Source organism: Puma concolor, chromosome F2 (assembly GCF_028749965.1).
Source record: "Puma concolor isolate L17-30 chromosome F2, mPumCon1.1.hap2, whole genome shotgun sequence".
NCBI lineage: Eukaryota > Metazoa > Chordata > Mammalia > Carnivora > Felidae > Puma > Puma concolor.
The window spans coordinates 11,833,592-11,857,019 of NC_141684.1; the positions used below are offsets into that span (position 1 = coordinate 11,833,592).

The 23,428-nt window shown below is 45.1% G+C and overlaps 1 protein-coding gene across 5 annotated transcripts in view; it reads left to right on the forward strand.

The window, feature by feature from the left end:
- Positions 1-23,428, forward strand: part of LOC147571832 (uncharacterized) — an 85,498-nt gene that overhangs the window by 15,037 nt on the left and 47,033 nt on the right. For 2 of the 5 annotated variants that reach the window (XM_086696079.1, XM_086696077.1), the window contains one exon: positions 175-298. In XM_086696079.1, the coding sequence (XP_086552205.1) occupies positions 175-298 (124 nt within the window). Of the gene's footprint in view, positions 1-174; positions 299-1,272; positions 10,727-23,428 lie in introns of those variants that run through there. The other 3 variants (XR_015247074.1, XR_015247075.1, XR_015247073.1) reach the window with 3 other exon arrangements.

Sequence of the window (23,428 nt, forward strand, 5' to 3'; positions counted from 1 at the left end):
TTTCTTCTCCATTGTTCTCACGTCCACCTTCACTTTTCCTGTTTCCCTGGACCTCCCACTTGGTTCATGCCTTCACCCATTCACACTTTGCTCTGGGCTCTGGCCTCCCCATTCCTCCTTCCCATCCACTTTCCTCCCCACAGCTAAAGGATCCTTTCTGCTTCGATCACACAGGTGCAACGGATGCAGAGATGGTTGGTGGGAATGCAGACTGGTCAGCAGCTCTGGAAAACAGTATGGAGTTTCCTCAAAAAACTAAAAATAGAACTACCCTACGACCCAGCAGTTGCACCACTAGGTATTTATCCAAGGGATACAGGTGTGCTGTTTCAAAGGGGCACGTGCACCCCAATGTTTATAGCAGCACTGTTGACAATAGCCAAATTATGGAAAGAGCCCAAATGTCCATTGATGGATAAATGGATAAAGAAGATGTGGTATGTATATGTATATGTATATGTATATGTATATGTATTATAGGTGGATATATATGTATATGTATATAGGTGGGTATACACACACACACACACACACACATATATATATATATATATATATATATATATATATAGTGACACTAGGTACACCATCCTATAGTATATAGGTATATATACCCACCTATATACATATACACATACATATACATATACATATACATATACATATACATATACATATACATATACATACACACGCACAATGAAATATTACTCGGCAATCAAAAAGAATGAAATCTTGCCATTTGCAACTATGTGGATGGAACTGGAAGGTATTATGCTAAGCGAAATTAGTCAGAGAAAGACAAATATCATATGACTTCATTCATATGAGGAATTAAGATACAAAGCAGATGAACATAAGGGAAGGAAAGCAAAAATAACATAAAAACAGAGGGGAACAAAATAGACTCATAAATACAGAGAACAAACAGGGTTGCTGGAAGGGTTGTGGGTGGGGGGATGGGCTAAATGGGGGAAGGGGCACTTGTTGGGATGAGCACTGGGTGTCATACAGAGGGGATGAATCACTGGAATCTACTCCTGAAATCATTATTGCACTATATGCTGACTAGCTTGGATGTAAATTAAAAAGTAAATAAATAAACAAAAAAGGGGGAAAAAAAAAGATGTGGAGGATTCCAAGGGTCAGGGAGGCTGCTGCTTCTGTCCTGCCTGGACTTTGTTCTTGAGGAGATATTATTCTCTGCTCTCACTTTGTTCGTATAAAGACAGTTATTTTGTTGTAATTTTATTTTATTTTTTCTGCTGAAAGGTCACGTGCACCTACCGTTCAAGGCAATGCCCACCCCGAATCCAGCCTCTTCAGCTTGTCTACAGCAAACACACCACCAGTGTAATGTGGTGATTAAGAACGTGGACTTTCAATCCAGAACGTGTTCAAATCCTACCTCTGCCTCTTACCGGCTGTGTGGTCTTGGGCAAGTTACTTTACTTCTCTGTGCCTCTGTATTCTCAGCCATACATTGGGAATGATTATATTCCATACCTCCCAGGGTTATTGTGAAGGTTAAAGGAAATGATACGTGTAAAGTTCTTAGAATCTCACCTAGTGTAGCGAGTACTCAGCTGATACTGCCCATTCCAGGAATCTCCATCCCAGCTGAATTTCTCTGTTAATGGCTTTGAGTGTGCTTGGGACTTTCCTGCCTTTGATTTCAGATGCTCTTTGCACCTGCCTGGAATGATGTCTCCTCCCTTTTGCTTGTATCCAGATTCTCCTTGCCGTCTCTAGCTGAGCACGCTCAGGAAATGGCCAGGCCCAGGCCTCACACCCACTCTGGTTCCACGACTCAGCTACTGTGCGGGGCCGCCTGGCCTCTCTGGCTTCCAGCTTTCCCTCTTGAAGTGGAAATGTTTATGCAGACCTTGTGGAGTTGTCAAAGGTGAAATCCTCAAACTCTGGCAGGTAGTAGGTACTTAAGAAATGAGAGATGTTATCAAGCCAGATCTTACTAATCCTGCCTGCCTGGGTGTCCTCTCTGAACTCTTCTGGTAACTATAAATTCCACCATTTATCTGGTCACTCATTGACTGTGTGGTGCTTTGTATCACCTTTTAAATGTTTTTCTTCTTCTGCTTGGAACTATTATCGGAATCTTTGGAATCTTACTGATGCTCAGCTTTCAAATACACACTACACCTAGTACCCTGTTCACTGCACTGGGTGTCCCTTGAGGGAAGACGCTGTGCAAACATTTCTTGTCTCCCTTTTTTTTTTTTTTTTTTTTTTTTTGAGAGAGAGAGAGTGTGTGAGCAGGGGAGAGAGGCAGAGGGAGACAGAGAGAGGAGAGAGAATCTTAAGCTGAGTGTGGAGCCCGATGTGGGGCTTGATCCCATGAGTTTTGGTTCATGACCTGAGCCGAAATCAAGAGTCGGATGCTCAACCAATGGAGCCACCCAGGCGTCCCTGCACGAATGTTTCTAATTTGACTGCAGTTCGTTGAGACATCTTTCTGTGATGGCAGCCTTACGCTGGGCTTACATTTTCCAGTGCTTTCTTGTCTTTTCGCTTTGGTACAGCAGCTGGTTGTGGCCCAGGGCTTTGGGGCCACGGCTCTCTTGTTAATGTTTATTTTTTTGCATTTACTTTTGTGTGGTAGACTCTTTGTCCCTGGCTTGGACTTTTCCTGGTGGTCCCATTGGCCGGCCGGCCCCTGGGTCCAGACAGATAAGGGCTCATTCTCAAAACCGGCTTGGTAATTGTTGGGTGCCTTTTCCCCTTCACTTTCTAATCCATGGAAACACCAGCCTTCTGATTGTGTTTCAAGAAACATGTCCATGGGCCTGTGCTCTGGACGTTTCCTCACCTGAGATAAGGTCTGGGTGTCAGCTCTAAGGAGGAAGGTACACCGGAGAGGAAGATTTCCCAGGCAGTGACACCACCTCGGGCAGCAGTAGCCTGAGACTGGACTGCCCGGGTGCAGGTGGAGACCAAGCCCACCCCCAGAGGAGGGGCAGCCGGGACCACCTGGGCGTCCCCTCCCACCCCAGGCATGGACTTGAGAGGCGCAGGGGCTGTCCTACCTGGAGAGGAGCCCCGGGGCCAGCAATGGCAGCACTCCAAGGCCTCACAGTGGGGTTGGGTGGTTGTGGCCGTGGTTGCTGGAGCAGACAGTCCCTGGATAAAGTCCAGAGTCTGAACATTCTGGTCCTGGCTCTCAGTCCCTCACTGAGGGATCCTGCACATTGGAGCTCAGTTTTCTGCCTGCAGAGGAAGTGTGCCATATCAGTAGTTCAAACACTTGTTTTTTAAAAACACATCAGAGTGCTTTAAATTTTTTTCTAAAGCAGAATCATATGCATATTCCAGGTTTACAGAGCAGATAAAAAGAGCAGGTCCTTGTGAAGGAGGTAGGACTCCCAGGATCCTGCCATTCCCCGCGCCCACATGCATCCTGCAAGGCTCATTCATACAAACTTGGCTTCCCCAAGCACAGTTTGAACCTGCTGGACTAGTTAGTCTCAGTTGTCTGTGTGAGGTCTTCCAGGCCACTTCTGGGGACTCTCCCCTTCCCTTGGAGATGAAGAAGCAGGGTCTGTGGACAGCGTGACGGCAGAATAGTCCCCCGTTATGACCTAATCACAAACCGATCAGAAAGGATGCTGGTCAGAGTACTGGTTGGATATAGTGACTTTGTGTGTTAGAAATACATAAGCTATTATATGAATTTTATTGTATTATATTAGTAGTAGTATATTATGTAATGTATTTCAAAATACATTATTTCTGTCCCTTTCAGATTCATCTGAATAAAAACTGGGTGCTATTATTTTGAACAGTGTCCACAGGAAATAGTAAATAACAAATAAACATCCCTAAATCAAAACACGGAAACCTTTATTCTGGATCTTTGGTAGGGTGACAGTGTCCAGGTGGGAGGGACAGAATGGGCAGGGACTTGAGGTGACTCTGAGCATGGTGAGGGCAAGAATAACACCAATCACACAATGAAGGGCTTACTCCAAGATAGGATGGTTTCCATGCCCAGCAGCCCACGAAATAGGTATGTTTCCTAGGGCTACCTTCACAAGTTATCACAAATTTAGTGGCTTCAAGAAAACTCCAGGAATTTATTTTGTCACCATTCTTGAGGGCAGAATCTGAAAAATAAGGTGCCAGCAGGACCATACTGTCTCCAAAGGCTCTGGAGGGAGAATCATTGTTTCTTACAGATTCCGGTGGCTCTGGATATTTCTTGGCCTGTGACTATATAATCCCATCTTGGTCTTTGTCCTCATACAGACTTCTTCTCTTTTCCCTGTGTCTTCCTTCCTGATATCTCTCATAAGATACTTGTTACTGGATTTAAGGTCCACCTGCGTAACCTAGGGTGATCTCAAGATCCTTAACTTTGTAACATCTGCAAAAACTCTTTTTCAATTAAAGTCACATCGATAGGTTCTGGGGTTATAATGTGGACATATTTTGGGGGGGCATTATTAACCTTGCTGTTAGATATGAGGAAACTGGGGTTCAATCCAGGGAGGTAATTTGCCCATAGCCACTCAACTGGTGGGTGGCAGGGCCAGGCTAGGACTCACCCTGAGGGCTGCATTGTGCTCTATGTGCTACAGAACATTGTGGGATGTCAGGGAAGGGACCAGGCAGATGTAGGACCGTCCCTAACAATCCAGCTTGGAAGGCCTTGCTTCATGTACAGAGGGTGTTCAATGTCAGTCTGTTATTGAGATGGTTATTGATTTTGAGGCTTTGACCTGAGCTTCTCCGGGGTGGCAAACTGATGTGTCTGCCTCTGTATCCCTAGCACAGTGCTGAAAATGTTGGATACATGAAATTGAACGCCTGTGATGAGAGGCTGTGCTCATATGTCTGTGTACCTTTATGGTGTCTACCACGTGTGGTTAGTGGTGGTGCTTAGACACTATGGAAAAGGCTGTGTGGGACCAGAGCTCGCTCCAACAGGCCCAATTCTTGCCTTACCCACAATCTGCTCAAGGGACTTCAGATCGGTCACTCTGCCTTGCTTTCCAAATATGTCAGGTGAGGTTAGTAATACTCTTCCTACAGATCTCACTGGATGTTTCTGTGTTTTTGTTGACTGGGGAGTCAGTGCGGGGGGCTTCTGTCTGAAGGCAGGAGGAAGTAAAAGATAAAATTTCCAAGCCCCTTCCAGCCCTAGGGTTTTAGGAAAAAATTTAATCATGTTTTACACCACCAGATGTAAGCACATATTGTAACTGCGGGGGCAACATGAAATTGAGGACAATCATGCTCTTTCACTTAGATGAGAGCAAGACGCACTCCACTTAAACTGTGATTAGAAGGATGGAGGTCAGACAGAAATCCCTTTGTGATGTCAGGGGATCTGTTTCATGGGAACGGGGCCTGAGGCCGACTTCTCAGGGGGGCCATTCGGGAGCTGGGAGGACTGTGGTGTGCAGAGGCAGGAGTTAAGGGTGACGAAACATTTTGACATAAGGAGAACTTTCCAGAAGTTAAGGCTGAGAAACCTTGCGGTGGGTGGTTGGGAATTGAGACGGTCCCAGAATCAGCAAAACTAAGGCCAGATCCTTAATGCTCTTCCATTGATTTGGAGGTCTTTCTGTCTGGTAGGGGGATGGGAGGCCTCCTAGAGATCCAGCTTGTTTAGAGCTTGGACTTTGGAGTCAGGCAGACTGGGTTAATTGCCTCCATTGTCATGTACCAGTTATTGACCTTGTATGAGTTCCTTAACCTTCCCAGATTCCTTGTGGTATGGGTACGCCCCCCCCCCCCCCCCCCCCCCCAGAGCTTAAGTGTGAGCATTAGATGAGTCAGGGCAGGCGACACACCTAGCACTGTGCTTGGCACACAATAAGCGCCAAGAGGCTCTGACATAGACATGTGAAACCCTGTCCTCCTTGGACAAGCTCCAGGTTGGGGCAGGAGAGCCCCTGTGCTGTTGGATAACAAATGCTTTCTGTGTTTCAAAATGAAGGCAGATTGAAACTTGATATTTTTTTGATCAAAAACCTTAAGTCAAGGCAAGGCTTGGTGGAGCACCGAAAGTCCTGTTTTCTGTGACTGGGGGTCTCCGGCAGGATGTTGGAATGTCTCTGCTCCCCCTGACGTCCTTCTGCTGCTTTGGTGACTGCCCACAGACAGACCAGCTCCCAGTCATCTGAAACACCACTCAGAAGGCAGGAATTTGCAATCCGTTCCAAGCTGGAAGTGACTTTCATGTGATGGGGCCGCACTGCTCTGTGACTCTGTAACCAATTCTCCCCACGCTGGCAGCTCTCCAGATGCCTGGGATGTGATCAGTTGACCAAACAAAATGGCAGGTCCGTCCAGGAGAACGCTGTATCTGGCTTCAGGAGCAAAAGCTCCCAGCACATGCAAAACTCAGCCCCCAAATTTCTTCATGTTTTTCTCTGTTCTTTTCAGGCAGCTCTTTTTAGGTAAGAAATCTACAACCTTCAACTTTGAAAGTCAAGTTAAGTTTAGGTAAAACAAATCAGTGCTGGAATCAGTGATTGAATAGGTCACCGTAGGTGGCAAACGTCCATTTTTGTTCAACCGAAGTAAACAGAAATGAACGGAATTGCCTTCCACACATTTTTGTGAGTATGCTGGGGACGTTCATCACCCCCAAGGTGGCCTTATAGAAGGAAGATTGGCCTGGGGATCCCAACGCTGGCTTCTGGCACCAGCTGGGCTCCTAACTCCCTGTGAAACTCAGAGCCGACCTCCTAACTTCTCAGGAAGTCAGTTTCCCTATTTCTAAAATTAGTTGGCTTCCAACTTTCCTTCCCTGTTTAAAATTCTTTGATGTATTTTCGAACGCTAGATAAATTCTCTGTTGATAGATCCGTAGAAGAATTTGTAAGGATCTCTTATGTTTGTATAGCGCTTTATTGTTTTATTTGTTGTCCAGAAGCTTCTGAGCTTGGCAGGGCGGATTGGGTTACCCTAGCACATGGATGAGGAAACTGAGGTCCAGATAAATTGAGTTCCTGGCTTGGCCATGGCTTTTTGGTGGGTGAACGGAAGTGGTGAGGACAAAGCCCAGATCTCCTGGTGTCTAGTCCAGAATTCGTCTCCAATCTTGACACGTGCAATTGTTGATGGAGCAAGAAACCATATCCAACCCCGGCTCTCTCCATCAGAGGCAAAATCCCACCCAACGTGTCCTTCTGCGTGATGGCCATCGGCCACTTCAGGTGGCTCTTCTTGGGTACTCATTTGGAGTTCAGTTTATGATAAAATGCGCTACATGTTACAAATGCAGATTTCAAGGTGAATCTTACAGTCAGGCATGCAAAGTCAGCACAGGTTACGTAGGAGTTTAGGTTGGAAACAAGCTTGCCGGATTAACTGGCTGCTCATTTACCTTCGCTTTTGCATCTTTAAAACAGCTGGCGCAATATCTAATATTTACGATACTCGGTACATTAATTCTCGTGCTCTCTCCATGTTATCTTGATCATTTGTAATGGAATTTGTGCATTCATTACAATTATGTAGGGACACTGAATGATAGAATGGTTGTAATGTATTGCTATCGGAAACACATGAAACAAAATGGTGTGTTTTGTCTGTACTCATTTTTGTATAGAAATGTGAAATCAGGTATGTAACGAAGAGAGGATTCTCATGTGGGTTAATAGTGGTTTTCGTATAGGTGGTGGGACCACCAGTGCGTTTTACTTTTTTTTTTTTTTTTTTTTTGCTTTTCTGCTTTTCCATAAGTGTGTAAATTGACCATATCTTAATGCGGTAATCAGTTTAAAAGTTTCTTCCTTTGAAGGTGTACGGGTGATGATTTTATCTGCTTGGGAGAAAAAATTGGACAACGAGTTTACTTCCAGGTGGTTGTTGAAGAAGACTGATTCCCAAATATTTTCAACACAGACACAAATTGTGCCATCGGCAGTAATTGCTAATTGACCCTCTTTCTGTTCAATTAAGACAGCCACTCTCAGCTGCTGTGGGTCCGCGGGATTGAGGATGCGGCAGCCAAGCGCAGTTGGGGCCCGGGCTTCACATCTGCTGCCTGCCTGTGCCAAACAGCTGTGTTCTGAGCAAGCAGCGTGATGATGTTCACCTGCAGGAAATGTGGGCCGTGGAGTTGGTCTGCAGGCCGCGGGGGATAAAGAGCGGACGGTTCCACTCCGACAGGTGGGCCAGCCGATCGGGAAGGGGCTTGCGCCGTGCGAAAAGAATGTCTTGCTCTTAGCAATGCTTGAGGGTGACCTGGCTGTTGGAGAAGACCCTGGGCAGGACACCAGTGCAGCTTGGCTGAGAGCCCGCGGTCCCTGGGCCCGGGGCTTACGACAGTGAGGATCCTGACGGGAGTCTCCCCCCAAGCTCCCTAGTGGGACCGGGGAGAGACGGAATGACAGAGGGGAAAAACGGCGGACACATAGAGGCATCAGCTGAACACACAAGTCTCTGCTCGAAGGTGGATTTTTGGCACATTTCTCTCAGTCTCATCAGGAGCAGAGAGGAGGACTTTCTTTGCTCTCAGTAAGCAAGAGCTCCCAAACTGAAAAATGAAGTAACTTTATTTCATACACGATTGTACATTTTTATTTTGGTTTTTGTGTTTAAGTGTATTTAATTTTATGGTTGAGTTTTGTGGCAAGTGATACGGCTTTTCCGTTTCGGAAAGTAATGGTGTTCCCTTAAAAGCATCTTGATTTAAGTAAGAAAGGGGTCACTTATAATGTTATTAATGATACAGTTAGAGTGTGGAATTGGCAAAAGTATTGGAAGTGTGATGCAAACAGTTGAAATGTGGGCATCACCGTTATTCACCAGCCTGGGGTTGGAAGGCCTGGGGTTCTGCTGTCTCACCTACTGAGTGATTGTAAGTCAGCGGCTTCCAAACCTGTGTACTGGAATCACCTGGCAAGGGGGCGGGGCTTCCAAACTGCTGCTGCCCATCTCCCACCCCCAGAGATTCCAGTTTAATAGGTCTGGGGTCTGTCCTGGGCTTTGGATGTTGTCAGTGATCCCCAATGGTCCTAACGTCAGGCTCCTTAGGAGCTACTGCCATAGAACGTTCTTTGATGTCACAGAGACTGAGTCTCCTTGTCTACAGTATGGGTGAGTTGAGACCCTATGATACAGGATCTCTGTGTTCTTAAAAATATAAGCAAATGCCTTCAAGTGAGTGGCTCACCATTTTATCCCTAAAAGGGATTGCTGAATGGGATGAGTCATCTGGGTTCTAGATGGAGAAGAAAATGCCAATGCAGATCGAGTCTGGGGCTGTTGGTGCGAAGGGAAGAAGGTGGAACAGAAGATGGAGAGCAAGGGGGTGCCTTGCAGAAACTCTTCCTCTCAGCCAGCCTCGCTGATCGTTCATATTTTCAGATAGAAATGGGGTGGCATCAGGCAGAGCTCAGATCTGGACCTAGGAGACATGGGCTGCTATGGGCTAGAGACATGGTCTCAGACAAGCCCTTTTACCTCTTTGTGCCAGTTTCTCCATTTGGATAATGAGGGGGTGGACTAATTGGTTTATAAGGTTCCTTCCATTGTGTGTGGTAAGATCACCCAAGACTTCCTCCCTTTCACCGTCCTCCCCCACCAAGTCGTTTCTTGGCTTTTTGCCAACGGAATCCCCAACTCCAAGGGCCAGTAGATGGCGGTAGAGTCTTTTGAATTGGGATTTTAGAGCTGGCTCACCAGATTTCAGCCTCCTCCCCTGGAAATGCTGGGAGTGGGGCCCTGGCTGAGCTCAACAGCTGCTGTCTGGATGTATTCATTTGTGAGCCATAAAGGGGCAAAATTTAAAGGAATAGTATTTCTTTGGAGGTCCCGCCCAACCAGAGCACGGCACAGTAGGACCTAGCTGGTCCTCAGAGCCCAGTTGCATTTTTGCTCTCTCACAGGTCAAGCCCCACTCCCGCCGCTGGGCCTGATATTTGGTTCACGTTCCTACAGTGATGCACGAGTACAGGAGTGTGGGAGAGCATAATAGGACTTTTGTAGTAAGAGAGAAACCTGGGCCATTTTTAAGGCAAAACCAATTTCTGGCAGGGACTTAAATGTGCACATTACTTGATAGTTTTAAAGGGCATTCATATATGTGAACTCACTTCATCTTCGAAGCAAGCCTTTGAAGTTGGTGGGACCAATTAATTTTCAGCTTCGTTTGTCAGGTGAGGAAGCTGAGTCTCAGGGTAACCAGGAAAGGGATTTGTTCAAAGACCTCCTGCTCTAAGGATGTGATCAGAAGTTGAACGCGAGTCATTTGATCCCTTAGTCCAGTTCTCTTTCTGCTGATGGAGGCACATGGGCTAACGTGTCTCACACTGGGATTCCTGTAGGAACTTGCGGGGATATACATTTGAGAAGTCTTTATCGTTCACTTGCTGTGTGTCAGGTACCGAGCAATACATACAAAAAAAAAAAAAAATTGCCAGTTTCATTCCTCATAACAACCCTGTGAAGTAGGGATTGCTTGAACCCAATTTAGAAGTGAAAAAACTGAAACCCAGAAGCCATGACTCCAAATCACAGGGTAAGTCGTGAGGCTGGGATGCAAAGGCAGGCAGTGGTGTTCTTGCTGTCAAGAGGGAGGGAGCGAAACCATAAGAGACTCTTAAAAACTGAGAACAAACTGAGGGTTGATGGGGGGGGTGGGTGATGGGTATTGAGGAGGGCACCTGTTGGGATGAGCACTGGGCATCGTATGAAAAACAATTTGACAATACATTTCATATTTTAAAAAAATAATAAAAAATAAAAACACCTTTGTTGAGATGTAATTCACATACTCTGCAATTCGCCTACTGAAGGTATATAGTTTAGTAGTTTTTAGTATATTTAGCAGAGATGAGAAAACATCACCACAGTCCATTTTAGAACATTTTTTTTGTCACCCTAACAGGAAACAGTGTTTCCGTTACTAGCTGGGCCGTGCCGTTCTTAACTGCTATGCTGTATTCCATGTCCATGGATAGGCATGCGTCAGTATGTCCTGTCTTCCAAGAGTCGTGCTGGCACATAGGTCGATTATTGCATTACAATGCAGTAGACACGATGGAGGTTGAGGCCCAAAGCGCTAAAGGCCTATAGTGTGATGCAGATCCTCAAAGCAAGGACTTTCACCTAGAGAGAGAGAAAACGGTTTTCTCTACAGGGCCTGAGTTTTCTGTTTGTAACAGAGCTGTGGGTTAATGCATCAAATACACCTGGAAATTAAGATGATCTTCCGTAGAGGAGATACTTAAACCTAGTAGGCCAGGGGTTAGTTACTGGGGTGTTATCAGGTTGGCTCAAGACCCTTTTCAGTCCTCATGGGAATGTGCTGGGCGGGCAAGAGGGTGGGGCAAGAGGTACACTGAGGTGGGTTAGGAGCCCTGAGGCCTGGATATTTGGGCTGTCACCAGGAAACTCCGTTGGCTTCCGTGTTACTCCCCGGGTCAACTTGGTGGGATAAACTTTTCCTGCGGGGAAGTTCCTCTAAGATATGCTTTACCTTGGGAGTTACAGAAACTTCCAAGGAGCAGCCAGAGGAGCAAGGAGCCCATAGCTGGGTTTCGCTTTGTGTAACGCTGCCTCAGCTTTTTGAGGTTTACGGTGTTTATGAAGATCCGTAACAGCCGGCTCCAAACCCGGCTCCAAGGAGAGCTGTTTCTGGGAGGCCCCCCCGAAGTTTGCATTTCAGCTTCAAGAATGGCGAGAACAGTACAGTTGAAGGTCTCATTTTCATAACCTCACAGTAATAATGACAGCTGCCATTAATGGAACGCCTTCCAAGTGCCAGATGGAATGTTAGGGATTTTTTGCTTGTTTCACTAAAATCTGATAAACCTGCCAGGGCCCTGTTCGTACACACGCACTGTAGTGGAAGATCAGAAGAGGGGAAGTAATTTGCCCAAGACACATCTAGCTAGAGGGCAGCAGGGCTGGAATTCTAACCCTGAGTGTCCAGCTCGTCCCGGGTTGCCTGGGATCTTCCTGCTATTGAGACCAGAAGTCCCGTGTCCCAGCAAGTGGCCTCAGTCCTGGGCAGGCTGGGACAGCTGGCGCGCCTAATATCCAGGACTGTTGGTTTCCCTCTGCTGGGCCTGCCACATAGCGCTGAGGTTTTGTTGGCTCCTTTCTTGACAGCAGTACGTGGTTTGGGCTCCCCCTCGAAACCCACTTAGGGACGGGCCATGCTCCTCCCTGTCTGTCCCCGAGTGCCTGCTCCCTTGCACTACTCGGAGCCTTGTCTCCTTCCAGCTGTTTCCTGGCTCCCTCACTCGCCTACTTGCTCTTGTTTTGAGGCAGGTCCTTTACCGTTTATCTGTTTGTAGCTTCCCCCCAGCACCCAACCCACTGCTGGCTACACACCATCTGAAGACTGGGGCTTGGGTTCCTGCTGAGCACCCCACACCCCCAGCTGTGCCCCCTGGGGAAACCACTTCACCTCCCTGGAGCCTTTGCTTCCTCATCCAAGGCAGGATGCCAACTGTATTCCCCTCCCAACACTGCCCCGGGGCTTAACTTAAATGCAAGATAGGACCATTGATTTTCAACATGAGAGGCATGGCACATGTTGGCTGTCATTACTGTTGGTGACTTCCTGCTTTCCCTGCCTACCTCGGGAGGGATAAATGAGTCCCGGGTCAGTGTGGACCTGACTTAGCACGGGAACTTTTGGTGCTTGCTGGCCGGGCTGCTCGTGGCTCCTGCGTCCTGGGTTTCTTCTCTGCATTTTGTGGATTGCAATGCAGGGTGTTGTCAGTGTCGAAGAAATCAGTTCGTGGAGCGCTTAGTCTTGTGTCTGGACTGGCTTCAAGCTGGAAAAGGAGGCTGGAACCAGGTGTCTTCAAGTCAGCCATCAGACCCGGCACTTGGAACACTGGCTCCCAGTGTTGTCAATAAATATTGTGGCCTGAACAAGTGACTGAATGGATGAATGTTTGGGGAACTGCAGCATCTGCTGAGTAAGGGGTAGAGAGAACACAGGACGGGAGGCAAAATTGCTTCATAAGGTTAAAAACACTCAATGCGAACAAAGATGATTTCTCACAAACTATCCTGAATCTTCTCTAGAGCAAGGCAGCTTCAGAACAAAGGCAGTAAAAGAACAGTGTGATAATCGACGAGGTCCCCTGTTCTTCTCACCTCTGCTGTGATAGTTCTCCCATCTTACCATCTACTTGCTTTGGCCTTTCCCACCAGGGTCCCCTCCTGACCATGCATTCACCTCTTGTCAACAGAGCACAGAAACGAGCCATTCTTGTTGTGTCTATTTTAGAAGCATTTTTAGAGCTTATTTTTGCCTCATCTCCATGCCAATCCAGAACTTGCGGCCATTTTCAATTATTTCTGTTACTTCATTTTATCTTGCTTGTTAACTTCTTCTTGGTGTCCTTGGCTGGCTTCTTTTCCCCACTCAGACGTCTTACGTTTGTGAGGCCCCAGGCTCCATATTTGGGACCTCTTTTCCCTATCTACACTCCTTCCTTTGGTGACTTCATTCAGTCTCTTGGCTTCAATTATTATTTATATCCTCTGACTCTCAAATTTCTATCTCTAGTCTAAATCTCTATTGAACTCCTATAATCAACTGCCTCCCGGATATTCTCACTTGTATTTTTGGTAGAAAATACTGAACTCAACATGTCCCAAACTGTTCTGATTTGCATCTCAGCCAGCACCCCCAACCTGCCCCTCCTGTGCCCCTTCCTCTTCAAGCTGCAGCCTCCGGATTGTTCAGGCCACAAACCTTGGAGACATCCCTGACTCCACTTACACTCTCATCCCTACTTCCAATCTGCCAGAAAATTTTCAGTTCAACTTAAAAATACCGTATTTCCTGGATACCAAGGTACAGATCATGTCAGCTTTTTGTATCTCCACGTTAGGAATGTGTCCCGCAAACTGGCATCTTAAGCTTTAACAAGATGCGGTATATCGAGGATTTGGTCGTTGTTCACTTCAGCTCTCCACTGTTAACACTCAGGTCAAGGTTGCCATCATGTCTCACCTGGATGACTGTCAAAGCTTCCAGTGTGGTTGGTGTCTCTTCCTCTCCTTTTACGATCCATTGTGTATTCTCAAATAGATAGCCAGGATGACTCATTTCCAGCATAAATTAGATCAAAACCTTCCAGTGACTTCCTGTCTCAGACGAAGAAAAAGCTGGTGGTCCCATAATGTCCTAAAGACCCTATGTGACCTGGGCCCTGTTTCCTTTCTGATCTCATCCCTACTCTCTTTACCCCCTCACGCAAGCAGCCACAGCCCCACTAGCCTTCATTGCGGTTCTTCAAGACTTTCAGACATGCTTCCACCTTTGCATTTTTACAGTGGGTGTTTCTCCTCCTCAGCACACTCCTCCCTCAGGTATCCATTTGGCTAACCCCCTTATTTCCTTCAAGTTTTGTTCAAACATCAGCTTATCGATGAGGTTTCCTCTGACTGCTCTAATGAAAATTGCAACGGACACCTTACCCCAGTACTCGACTCCCATCCTCTGCTCTGTCCTCCTCTCCCCCATAGCACTTAACACCTCTCGTGTACTTTACGGTTTACTCATAAATACCTGTCTTCAGTTACAGGAATGTAAACTTCACCAGGGCAAGCACTATTTTGTCTGTTTTACATACTGACATACCCTGAGCACCTAGAACAGGTACTCACAAATATTTGTTCAATGAGCGAATAGCTTTCAAATTCAAGAAAAGCAGCCGTGGTCAGAGAATCCAAAGTCGAGCATACAGACTTGTCAGAGACCCTGTTGTGATTTCAGTGACGGCAATGAATGTTTTCCCTCCCTCTCTTTCAAAATAAGACTCCCAAAGCCGAAGCCATTATTGGAAGCAGTGGTGGGGAAAGGGGTGGGGAAGATGGCCCATGAGAAACAGCCAAGTCAGCGACTTTAGTGAAGCTTAGGTAAGTCAGAAGCTGAGCGGCCGTGTGTGACTTTCATTAATCATCCCCTTCACACCACATCAACACAAGTGATGACTTTTGTCTGCACCTCCTGACTCCAGCGCCATGATATATGGCCTGAGAAGAGTCCTGGGCTCTAATTGTTGAAGACCCCCAAACGATGAATGCTTATAGCCTGGCCTGTGAAGGAAGAGCGAAATCATGACGAAAGGTGGACGCACCATGCAAATTGTGTTAGCTTTGGCCTCCCCAGCCTGGCCTGGCTGTTCTCCCTGTACAGGGGCCTGGCAACTGGATCCGGCAGAAGAAATGGCACTTATGCACAGCTTTGTGCCTCCTTGGCTGCGTGGCTCCCTAAGAAGTCAACGGGAGAGGATGAGGACAAAGTTACAAGATCAGGCAAAACAGATTTGGAACCCCTCCTGGGTGCAGTTGTTTTTGCTCTTTTCCCTCCTTTCCACCCCAACAGAGGGCTCCGGGTGAGAGTGCATTATTGGCCAGAGATGAGGGATCAAGGGTCTCGTTTTGCCATTTCCCACACCCTTGGGCAAATTATTGATTCTTTTTAGTTCTCCCATGGGTTTAGAAAGTGATCATCTCTTGTAGCTGTATAGAATTTTAGATGTCACAAGTGGCTTTAACACTTAACTAATACAAGCCTCTCAATTCTATTAGGTCAGGGGAGGTACAATTATCTCTGTTCTACACACAAGAGAACCCCCACGATTCAGAGAACTCAAGCCATTTGTCCAAGGTTACAAAGCTAGTAAATGGAGATGAAGTAAAAATTCAGCACTTTGTTTCTTAGTTCTGTAAAATTTCAAGAGTCTCTTAGGCATTCAAATCTAGCTCATTGACATTGAAGTTCAATAACAGTGATAACCCTACGAAGGGAAGATTTTCTTAAAAAAGGAAAATGGAAGAAGAGCATAAAGACAATGCTTGACTGAAAGAGCTGAATCCTGAGTTTTATTTCTTCATTTGTTCATTCATTCATTCATTTCCCAGGTGTTTTTGAGCACCTGCTTTGTGCTGTGAGCTCTTCTAGATATTTTAAGTCCCATGGCACCTGAATCTTGGAATATCTTTGTATGGCATGGAACAAGATATTTCAAAAATTTTTTATTGTTTATTTATTTATTTTTGAAAGACAGAGAGATGGAGCGTGAGTGGGGGAGGGGCAGAGAGAGAGGGAGACACAGAATCCGAAGCAGGCTCCAGGCTCTGAGCTGTCAGCACAGAGCCCAATGCGGGGCTCTAACCCATGGACTGTGAGATCATGACCTGAGCTGGAGTGGGATGCTTAACCGGCTGAGCCACCCAGGCACCCCGGAACAAGATATTTCCAATCCTGCAGAAGTTGCTCACCCGACGTGGGTACTCACTGTGGATAGTGAGCACACTCTGTGGTTCCTATAAAAAGCCATGTCTTTGCTCATGCCCTTTGTGGGCAGTGGCCTTCCCTCAACAGGCCGCCCCTCTACCTCTGCTGCGCTGTGAAGATTCCACTCAAGCGTCACCATGGATGAAAGCTTCCTTTATACCCCAGCACTTCCCACAGAAATGACCCGTGTAAACTCTTTGAACTCTGCAGAAACTGTCACGTACTTGCCATCCTTCCTCACGTTGGCTCCTGTGTCTGTCTTCCTCTACCAGGCTCTGAGCATCTTGATGGAAGAGATCATTTCTGTTCAGAAACTAGAAGCGATCCAGAGACGAGCATCATTAACATTTTGAAATTTTTCATTGTATTATTGTCTCACATATACTTCAGTGCATTGTTTTTCTAAATCTGAAATCATGTGGCTTTATTTCCTCTTTTCGAACAAAGGTGGATTTCCCCCCTAATTTTTATGTTTCTTAAACTGGGACACGTTTTACAACCAATGTTACATTATTATTAATATAGTGTTTATCAACACCCAAATTTGATGTTAATTTGTCTGATGAGTCTTTAAAATTGCTACCGTCTAGGATTTAAGGACTACTGTGGGTGTGTGCATGTACTATATTTTCCCAAATATGTATGTATATGTATTACTTTCTCAAATATACATATATGTATGTATAATTTATATATTCTGTAATGTGTAATAGACCACATAATATTATGTCATGAGCATTTTCTCATGACAGTGAATATTCCTTGATAACATAAATTTTAATGGCTGCCTAGATGCCTACTCTACAAATGAACCACATAGTCTTTGATTTTTCTTGGCCTTTGAACTGTTTCCAATTTTTTGCTAAAACGTGTGTACTTCTGTGATGAACGTCCATGCACACACATCTGATTGCATCCTTTGATAAATCCCATTAGTAGCATCACCCACCCACAGACAAAACCTGTGTAGCCTGCTGGTCCAGGACAGGTTGTCTGAGCTGCCCTTTCCCAGTCCCCGCAGCCTGGGGTCCACCCCAGCGCCACCCTCGAGCACCAAGATAGTTATAGACCCCTGAGTGGCTGCCTAAAGGCACCGAAACCTTCTTTGCAAAAAGCACACAAGCAATTTCAAGAAACACATTCAGTCTTTTATAAAAGGAGAAATGAAAAAGTAAGAGTAAATAAAGCACAACTGTTGCATAGTGTCCCTATCTTTGAACCCAAGTTACTTGAGTCCTGAAAGCCACAGGCTCAGTGTTGTTCCAAACTCTGATGCGAGGCAGGTACGGGAATGAACCCATCCAGACGGACTCGTACCACAGAGAAATAATGAAACAAGGGAGCGGCAGCTTAGGTTTTATAAAAGCATGTTCATCCCAGCTTTGAAACATTAATTAAACACCTTCTGTATGTCAGCAGTGTGCTGGTTTTGGGAAAGGAACGATGAACAAGATCCAACTCTTTCCCGCAGGAGGCTCGGAGACTAGTTGGGGAGTCAGAATGGTAAATGCATACATTTGATAAACCGTCAGAGTTGTTTCGCTGGGTTTACGGACAACAGCAAGGGCAAGTGGGAGGAAAGTTCATTGCAGATGGCAGAAGGGGGGGTTCAGGAAAGGCTGAGTGTAAGGTGGAGCTGAGGCTGGAAAGAGGAGCGGCGAACCCAGAATGCTAAAGAAATTGTGTTTTTCTTGCTTCTTGCTGCATTACCGAGTACCACCTCCCCTAAGCAGTTTTCCTGAAGGCTCAGTCATGCTCTTTCCAGGGAGGACACTTTTATATTTTTCATCATTTTAACACCCTGGCCTGAGGGGAAATGTAGACCAATGGCTGCCTTTTTTAGGTTGGTCAACGAGCGTGAACCTGTGCAAATCTCAGAGGCCGGGATGACACTGATTAAGAATGGCTCCTTCTTGCGGGATGACAGGATTGCTCCTTCCCCAACATATTTTCTTGTCCTCTAATAATTCAGTTTTGCTAAGAAGGCAGAAAGGGAGAAAATAACTTTCTGGAAAGCGCCCCTGAGGTGTGGGAGCAGATGTGAACCTTCGTCTGAACAGTTTAATGAGCCAGAGCTAGGGGAGCACACCCAGTAATTTACTAGGACATTGATAAGACCTTCCTCATTCAGAGGTCACTTATCTGGCCACATGGGCGATGTGACAAACACCTGAGGACCAGGATGGGCACAAAAAGACTCAGAGATGTCAAAGCTAATGTCAAAAAGCCCAGATAATAAAGCAAAAATGCTTTCTGGCTTTGGTGCAGAACTTATTTTTTTCTTACTTAAGAAACAGTTCTATCTTGGCAATCTGGTTTCCCAAGACACAGCAGATTAGATACAAAAAAATCAAAAGTGTGAAGAGGAAGGGGGTGCAGGGTTCAGCTCAGGCAAGCTGCATAAAATCCAGAGACCCTGGCAGAGAACTACCAGGAAAAAAACAGAGAAAACTCAGTAAATGGCCATTTTCTGGCATTTCATGCCAGGACTGCAGTGTGCTCCTGGTCTAGTGACAGCTCCGTGTGTACAGGTCACGTGGCTGTAAGGTGCAATGCACGGTGACCAAACAGGACTAAAATTATGTTTCATGTCCTCCGTTTACAAAGCCAAGAGAGTTGAGACTACCTTTCGTTTTGAATAGCTGAGATATTTAATTCATATTTAAAAGGTTTTTTTTGGTAAACTTGGAAAATCCATTTATTTGAAATTCCTCTTTCTTAATAAAATTAGGTTAATGAGATGCTACTGTCTCAAAAGGCAGCTACTGTCAAGAGGCAAAGTGGAAGTCATCTGTATGTAGGGAGCCCATGGGGCGTGAGAAAGTCCTGAGTTAGGGCTTTGTAGAGATCTCCAGGGAGCACGGAGGACAACAGTTTGGAGATAACAACAGAGATCAAGTCACGGACGGCCTTGGATGGCAAGGGACTTGGTGCAGGGTGTTAGCAGGGGAGTCAAGTAGGCAGATACGTGTTTAAGAATAATCATGGTGACCATCACAGGACGGAGTGTGACCTGAGTGTATTAGACATTTGACCACTCTGTCCATTCTCCAGAATGGCTCCTTTGTCCCCAGACAGAGCGAGTCGAGAGAGGCCCATTTCTTCACCTGCGGTCTGATCAGTACATGGATGGGCTTGGACACTCACGCAGGCATCGTCACATGGAACTCCATCCTTTGCTGGTGCTGTCGCCTGGGACGAGCCATTTCTCCCCTCGAACCTTCCTTTTTTGATCTCTACTATGGGGACTGTAATCCCTGCCCTTCTTTTCTCACGGGACTTTGGTGAGGATCAAATAAACAAGGGATGGAAAAGTGCCTTAGAAGGCAAAGTACTCTTTTCTCCCCCCCATAAAAAATACCTTTTGCAGAGCCAAGTCCTGAGCTGGGCATAAAACAGTGTGATAAACAGACTCGACTCATCAAATTCTGAAATGCTGCTTGGATCCTATGTTGGATGATCTTGGTTTGCCGTCCATACCCACTTTCTGTCCTCCACCTGCGCCGTCCCAGAAGATTGAGGTCAAGGAGCTGTATCTTCTGGCATCCCTTGCTGTCTAGCTTTTGCCTGGGTTTTGTCAAGGGAAGAAGCTAGCAGGAGAACAGGGGGCAGGAGAAGGAGAGAAGCCAGGGCATCTTGCCATGGCTTGGCAGGGGTTCTTTTCGACCACTGCAGCCGGCAGTCCCATTGGGCGGCCTCTCCCATTGTTTAACTCTCATTGAATTTTGGTAACCTGCCCTCTTCAGTCCTCGGTGGCCAGTGACCCCCCGCTGTTACTAGACCCTGGGCCTTCTGCCCTTCTTTCCTGGTTCTCCTCACTCTTTGAAAACAGCCTCCTCGTGAAGCTGCCTTCCATTTCTCTTATGCCTTCTCCTGTCTTGTGACAGGACTCTAGTCTATGCAGATGTTATAGGACCTTCGGTAATACCTCAGTTCAAATTCATGGGAAGCACTTATTTATTTGTTTGTTTATTTAATTTTAGACAGAGAGCGCATGCAAGCAGGGGAGAGGGGCAGAAGGAGAGACGGAGAGAGGGAGAGAGAATCCCAAGCAGACTTCACGCTGTCAGCACAGAGCCGACGCAGGGCTCAAACTCACAAACCATGAAATCATGACCTGACCTGAAATTAAGAGTCAGACGCTTACTTGACTGAGCCACCCAGGGGCTTCTTGTTAATTTTAGACATTCTAAAATTACATTTCCATGATAACTAAATCTAAATCTAAATCTACATTTCCATGATAACTAATGGTTCTGAGAATTATTTCCATGTATTTATTGGTCATTTGTATATTTTCTTTTGTGAAATGTGTCTGCTCAAATGTTTTGCCTCCTCCCTCCTTTATTTTTTCAATTTGGCTATTTTGCTTATTATTGAGTTGCAAAGTTCTTAAAAAAATTTTTTTTTAATTTTAGAGTGAGAGAGAGTGGGGGAGAGGGGTAGAAAGAGAGAGAGAGAGAGAGAGAGAGAATCCCAAGCAGGGTCCATGCTTAGTGCTGAATCCAATGTGGGGCTCGATCCCATCTCCCTGGAATCATGACCTGCGCCGAAACCAAGTTGAATGCTCAACTGACTGAGCTACTCAGGCGCCCCGCAAAGTTCTTTATATATTTATGAATACAAATCCATCATCAGATATGTGTGTTGTAAATATGTTTCCAGGCTTGCCTTCTCATCTTTTCAGTGGTATCTTTGAAAAGCAGTTTTAAACTTTGATGGAATCTAATTGGTCAATTTTTTGTCTTTATGCTTCATAAATTTTTTTTTCCTAAAATAGTTTTGCCTAACCTGGTGCTGCAAAAATTTTCTCTTATGTGTTCTTTCAGAAGTTTTATAATTTCAGTGGTTACATTTAGGTCTATAATCCATTTAAAATTAATTTGGTGAATGGTGTGTGGGAAATGTCAAGGGTAATTTTTCCTATGTGAATATTCAATTGTTCTAGCACCATTTGTTAAAAAGAATATTCTTTTACTGTTGAAATGCTGTGGCTTCTTGATCAAACACTATATGCCAGTTTAAGGATTCATTTTTTGACTCCCTATTCTTTTTCTTTGACTTCTGTGTCTGTCCCTATGCCAGCCCCACACTGGTGATTACTGTAACTTTAAATTTCTCAAACTTCAACTGTGTTCTTTCTCAAGATTGTGTTGACTATTCCAGGTGCTTAGAATTTTCATATTAGTTTTATTATTTATTTGTCTATTTATTTTTAATATGAAATGAATTGTCAAATTGGTTTCCATACAACACCCAGTGCACATCCCAACAGGTGCCCTCCTCAATACCCATCACCCACCCTCCCCTCCCACCCTCCCCCATCAACCCTCAGTTTGTTCTCAGTTTTTAAGAGTCTCAAAGTTTATTTATTTTTGAGAGAGAGAGAGAGAGAGCGAGCGCACATGAGCACAGGAAGTGGAGGGGCAGAGAGAGAGGGAGACACAGAATCTGAAACAGGCTCCAGTCTCTGAGCTGTCAGCACAGAGCCTGACGCGGGGCTTGAACTCACAAAACGTTGAGATCATGACCTAAGTGGAAGTCTGACACTGAACTGACTGAGCCACCCAGGTGCCCAGAGAATCTTCATATAAGTTTTAGAATCAGTTTGTCAGGTTTTACAAAACCGTCTGCCAGGATTATGATTGGCGTTGTGTGCATCTATTGACAAATTTGGGAGGATGGTCATTTCATGATCTTGAACCTTTCAATCTGTGAATATTAGCACATCTTTCTATTTATTAGAGTCTTCTTTAAATTACAGTTTTCAGTGTACAGGTCTCGCATATAGTTTAAAGTTATTTCCCATGTAGTTCATGTTTATGATACTGTTGTACACAGTATTTAGAAAACTTCACCTGGAAAAAAAAAAAAAAAAGAAAACTTCACCTGGAGTTGTTTGATGCTGGTGTATGGAAATACAATTTATTATTATTTTTTTAAAATGCTGACCTCCTCCCTTGCAACCTTTTTCAACTCCCTCATTAGTTCCAATAGCTTTTTATTTTTATAAAAATAAAAATCTGGAAGATTCCTTAAGATTCTCTTCACGTACGACCAAGCCATCTGCAAAGAAAGACAATTTTACTTCACCCTTCTTAACATGTTGGCCTTCTGTTTCTTTCCTTAACTTATCACAATGCCTGTGACCTTTAGTAAAATGTTGATTCAAAATAGTGAAAGCAAAATTCTTTGCCTTATTCCTAAATGTGGAGGTAAACAGTCTTTCATTTTTATGTATGATGTTAGAGTAGGTTTTTATTTTTCTTTTTTTAATGTTTATTTGTTTTGAGAGAGAGGGTGTATGTGAGCAGGAGAGGGGCAGAGAGAGAGAGAGAAAGAGAGAGAGAGGGAGGGAGGGAGGGAGGGAGAGAGAGAGAATCCCAAGCAGGCTCCATGCCATGACCTGAGTTGAAATCAAGAGCCAGACACTTAACTGACTGAGCTATCCAGGCGCCCTAGAATAGGTTTTTCAAAGATGCTCCCTGTCTGTTTGAGGAATTTCCTTCTGTTCTTGGTTTGTTGAGATTTTTATCATGGGTAGGTTTCAACTTTTGTCAAATGTCTTTTTTCTGCATCAATTGATTTGGTCATATGTCTTTTTGTCCTTTATTCTGTTGATATGGTGAATCAAATTGATTAATTGTGAATTTTAAAGGGGCTTTGAATTCCTAGGATTACAGTTTGTATATCCTGTATTAAATTCCCACAAAGCTGAGGTCCCAGCCCCTTTTTAATTGGCTGTAACATTGCTTATTTTTTTAGAACCTACAATTGTACACATGACATGAAATGCTATCGCTTGTATGAAAGAGACGAGCTTGAGTCAGGTGCTTCTCATTGTCCCCACGGCACCGTATTCTTCCTTTTAGCAATGTACATTTTACATCAAATGATGATTGTTAATTTCCTTTTTTACCTGCGTGTCTCCCCCAGTGGGATTTGAACTTTCCGAGAGCTGAGATGTTGTCCTTTTATTTTGGTGCCAAATACATGATAAGTTGAGAAGATGAAGGATAGTTATGAAGGGGTGCTTTGCCTCCATTGCTTTTCCTTCTCCCCAGAACCCCACAAAGTTGGCCTTCCTAGCCCATTTTACAGGTAAGGCTCCGAGAGCAAAAATCCTGTGTGCCCAGTCACCTAGCTGGTAGGCACAAATCCATGATTTGAAGGTTCTGT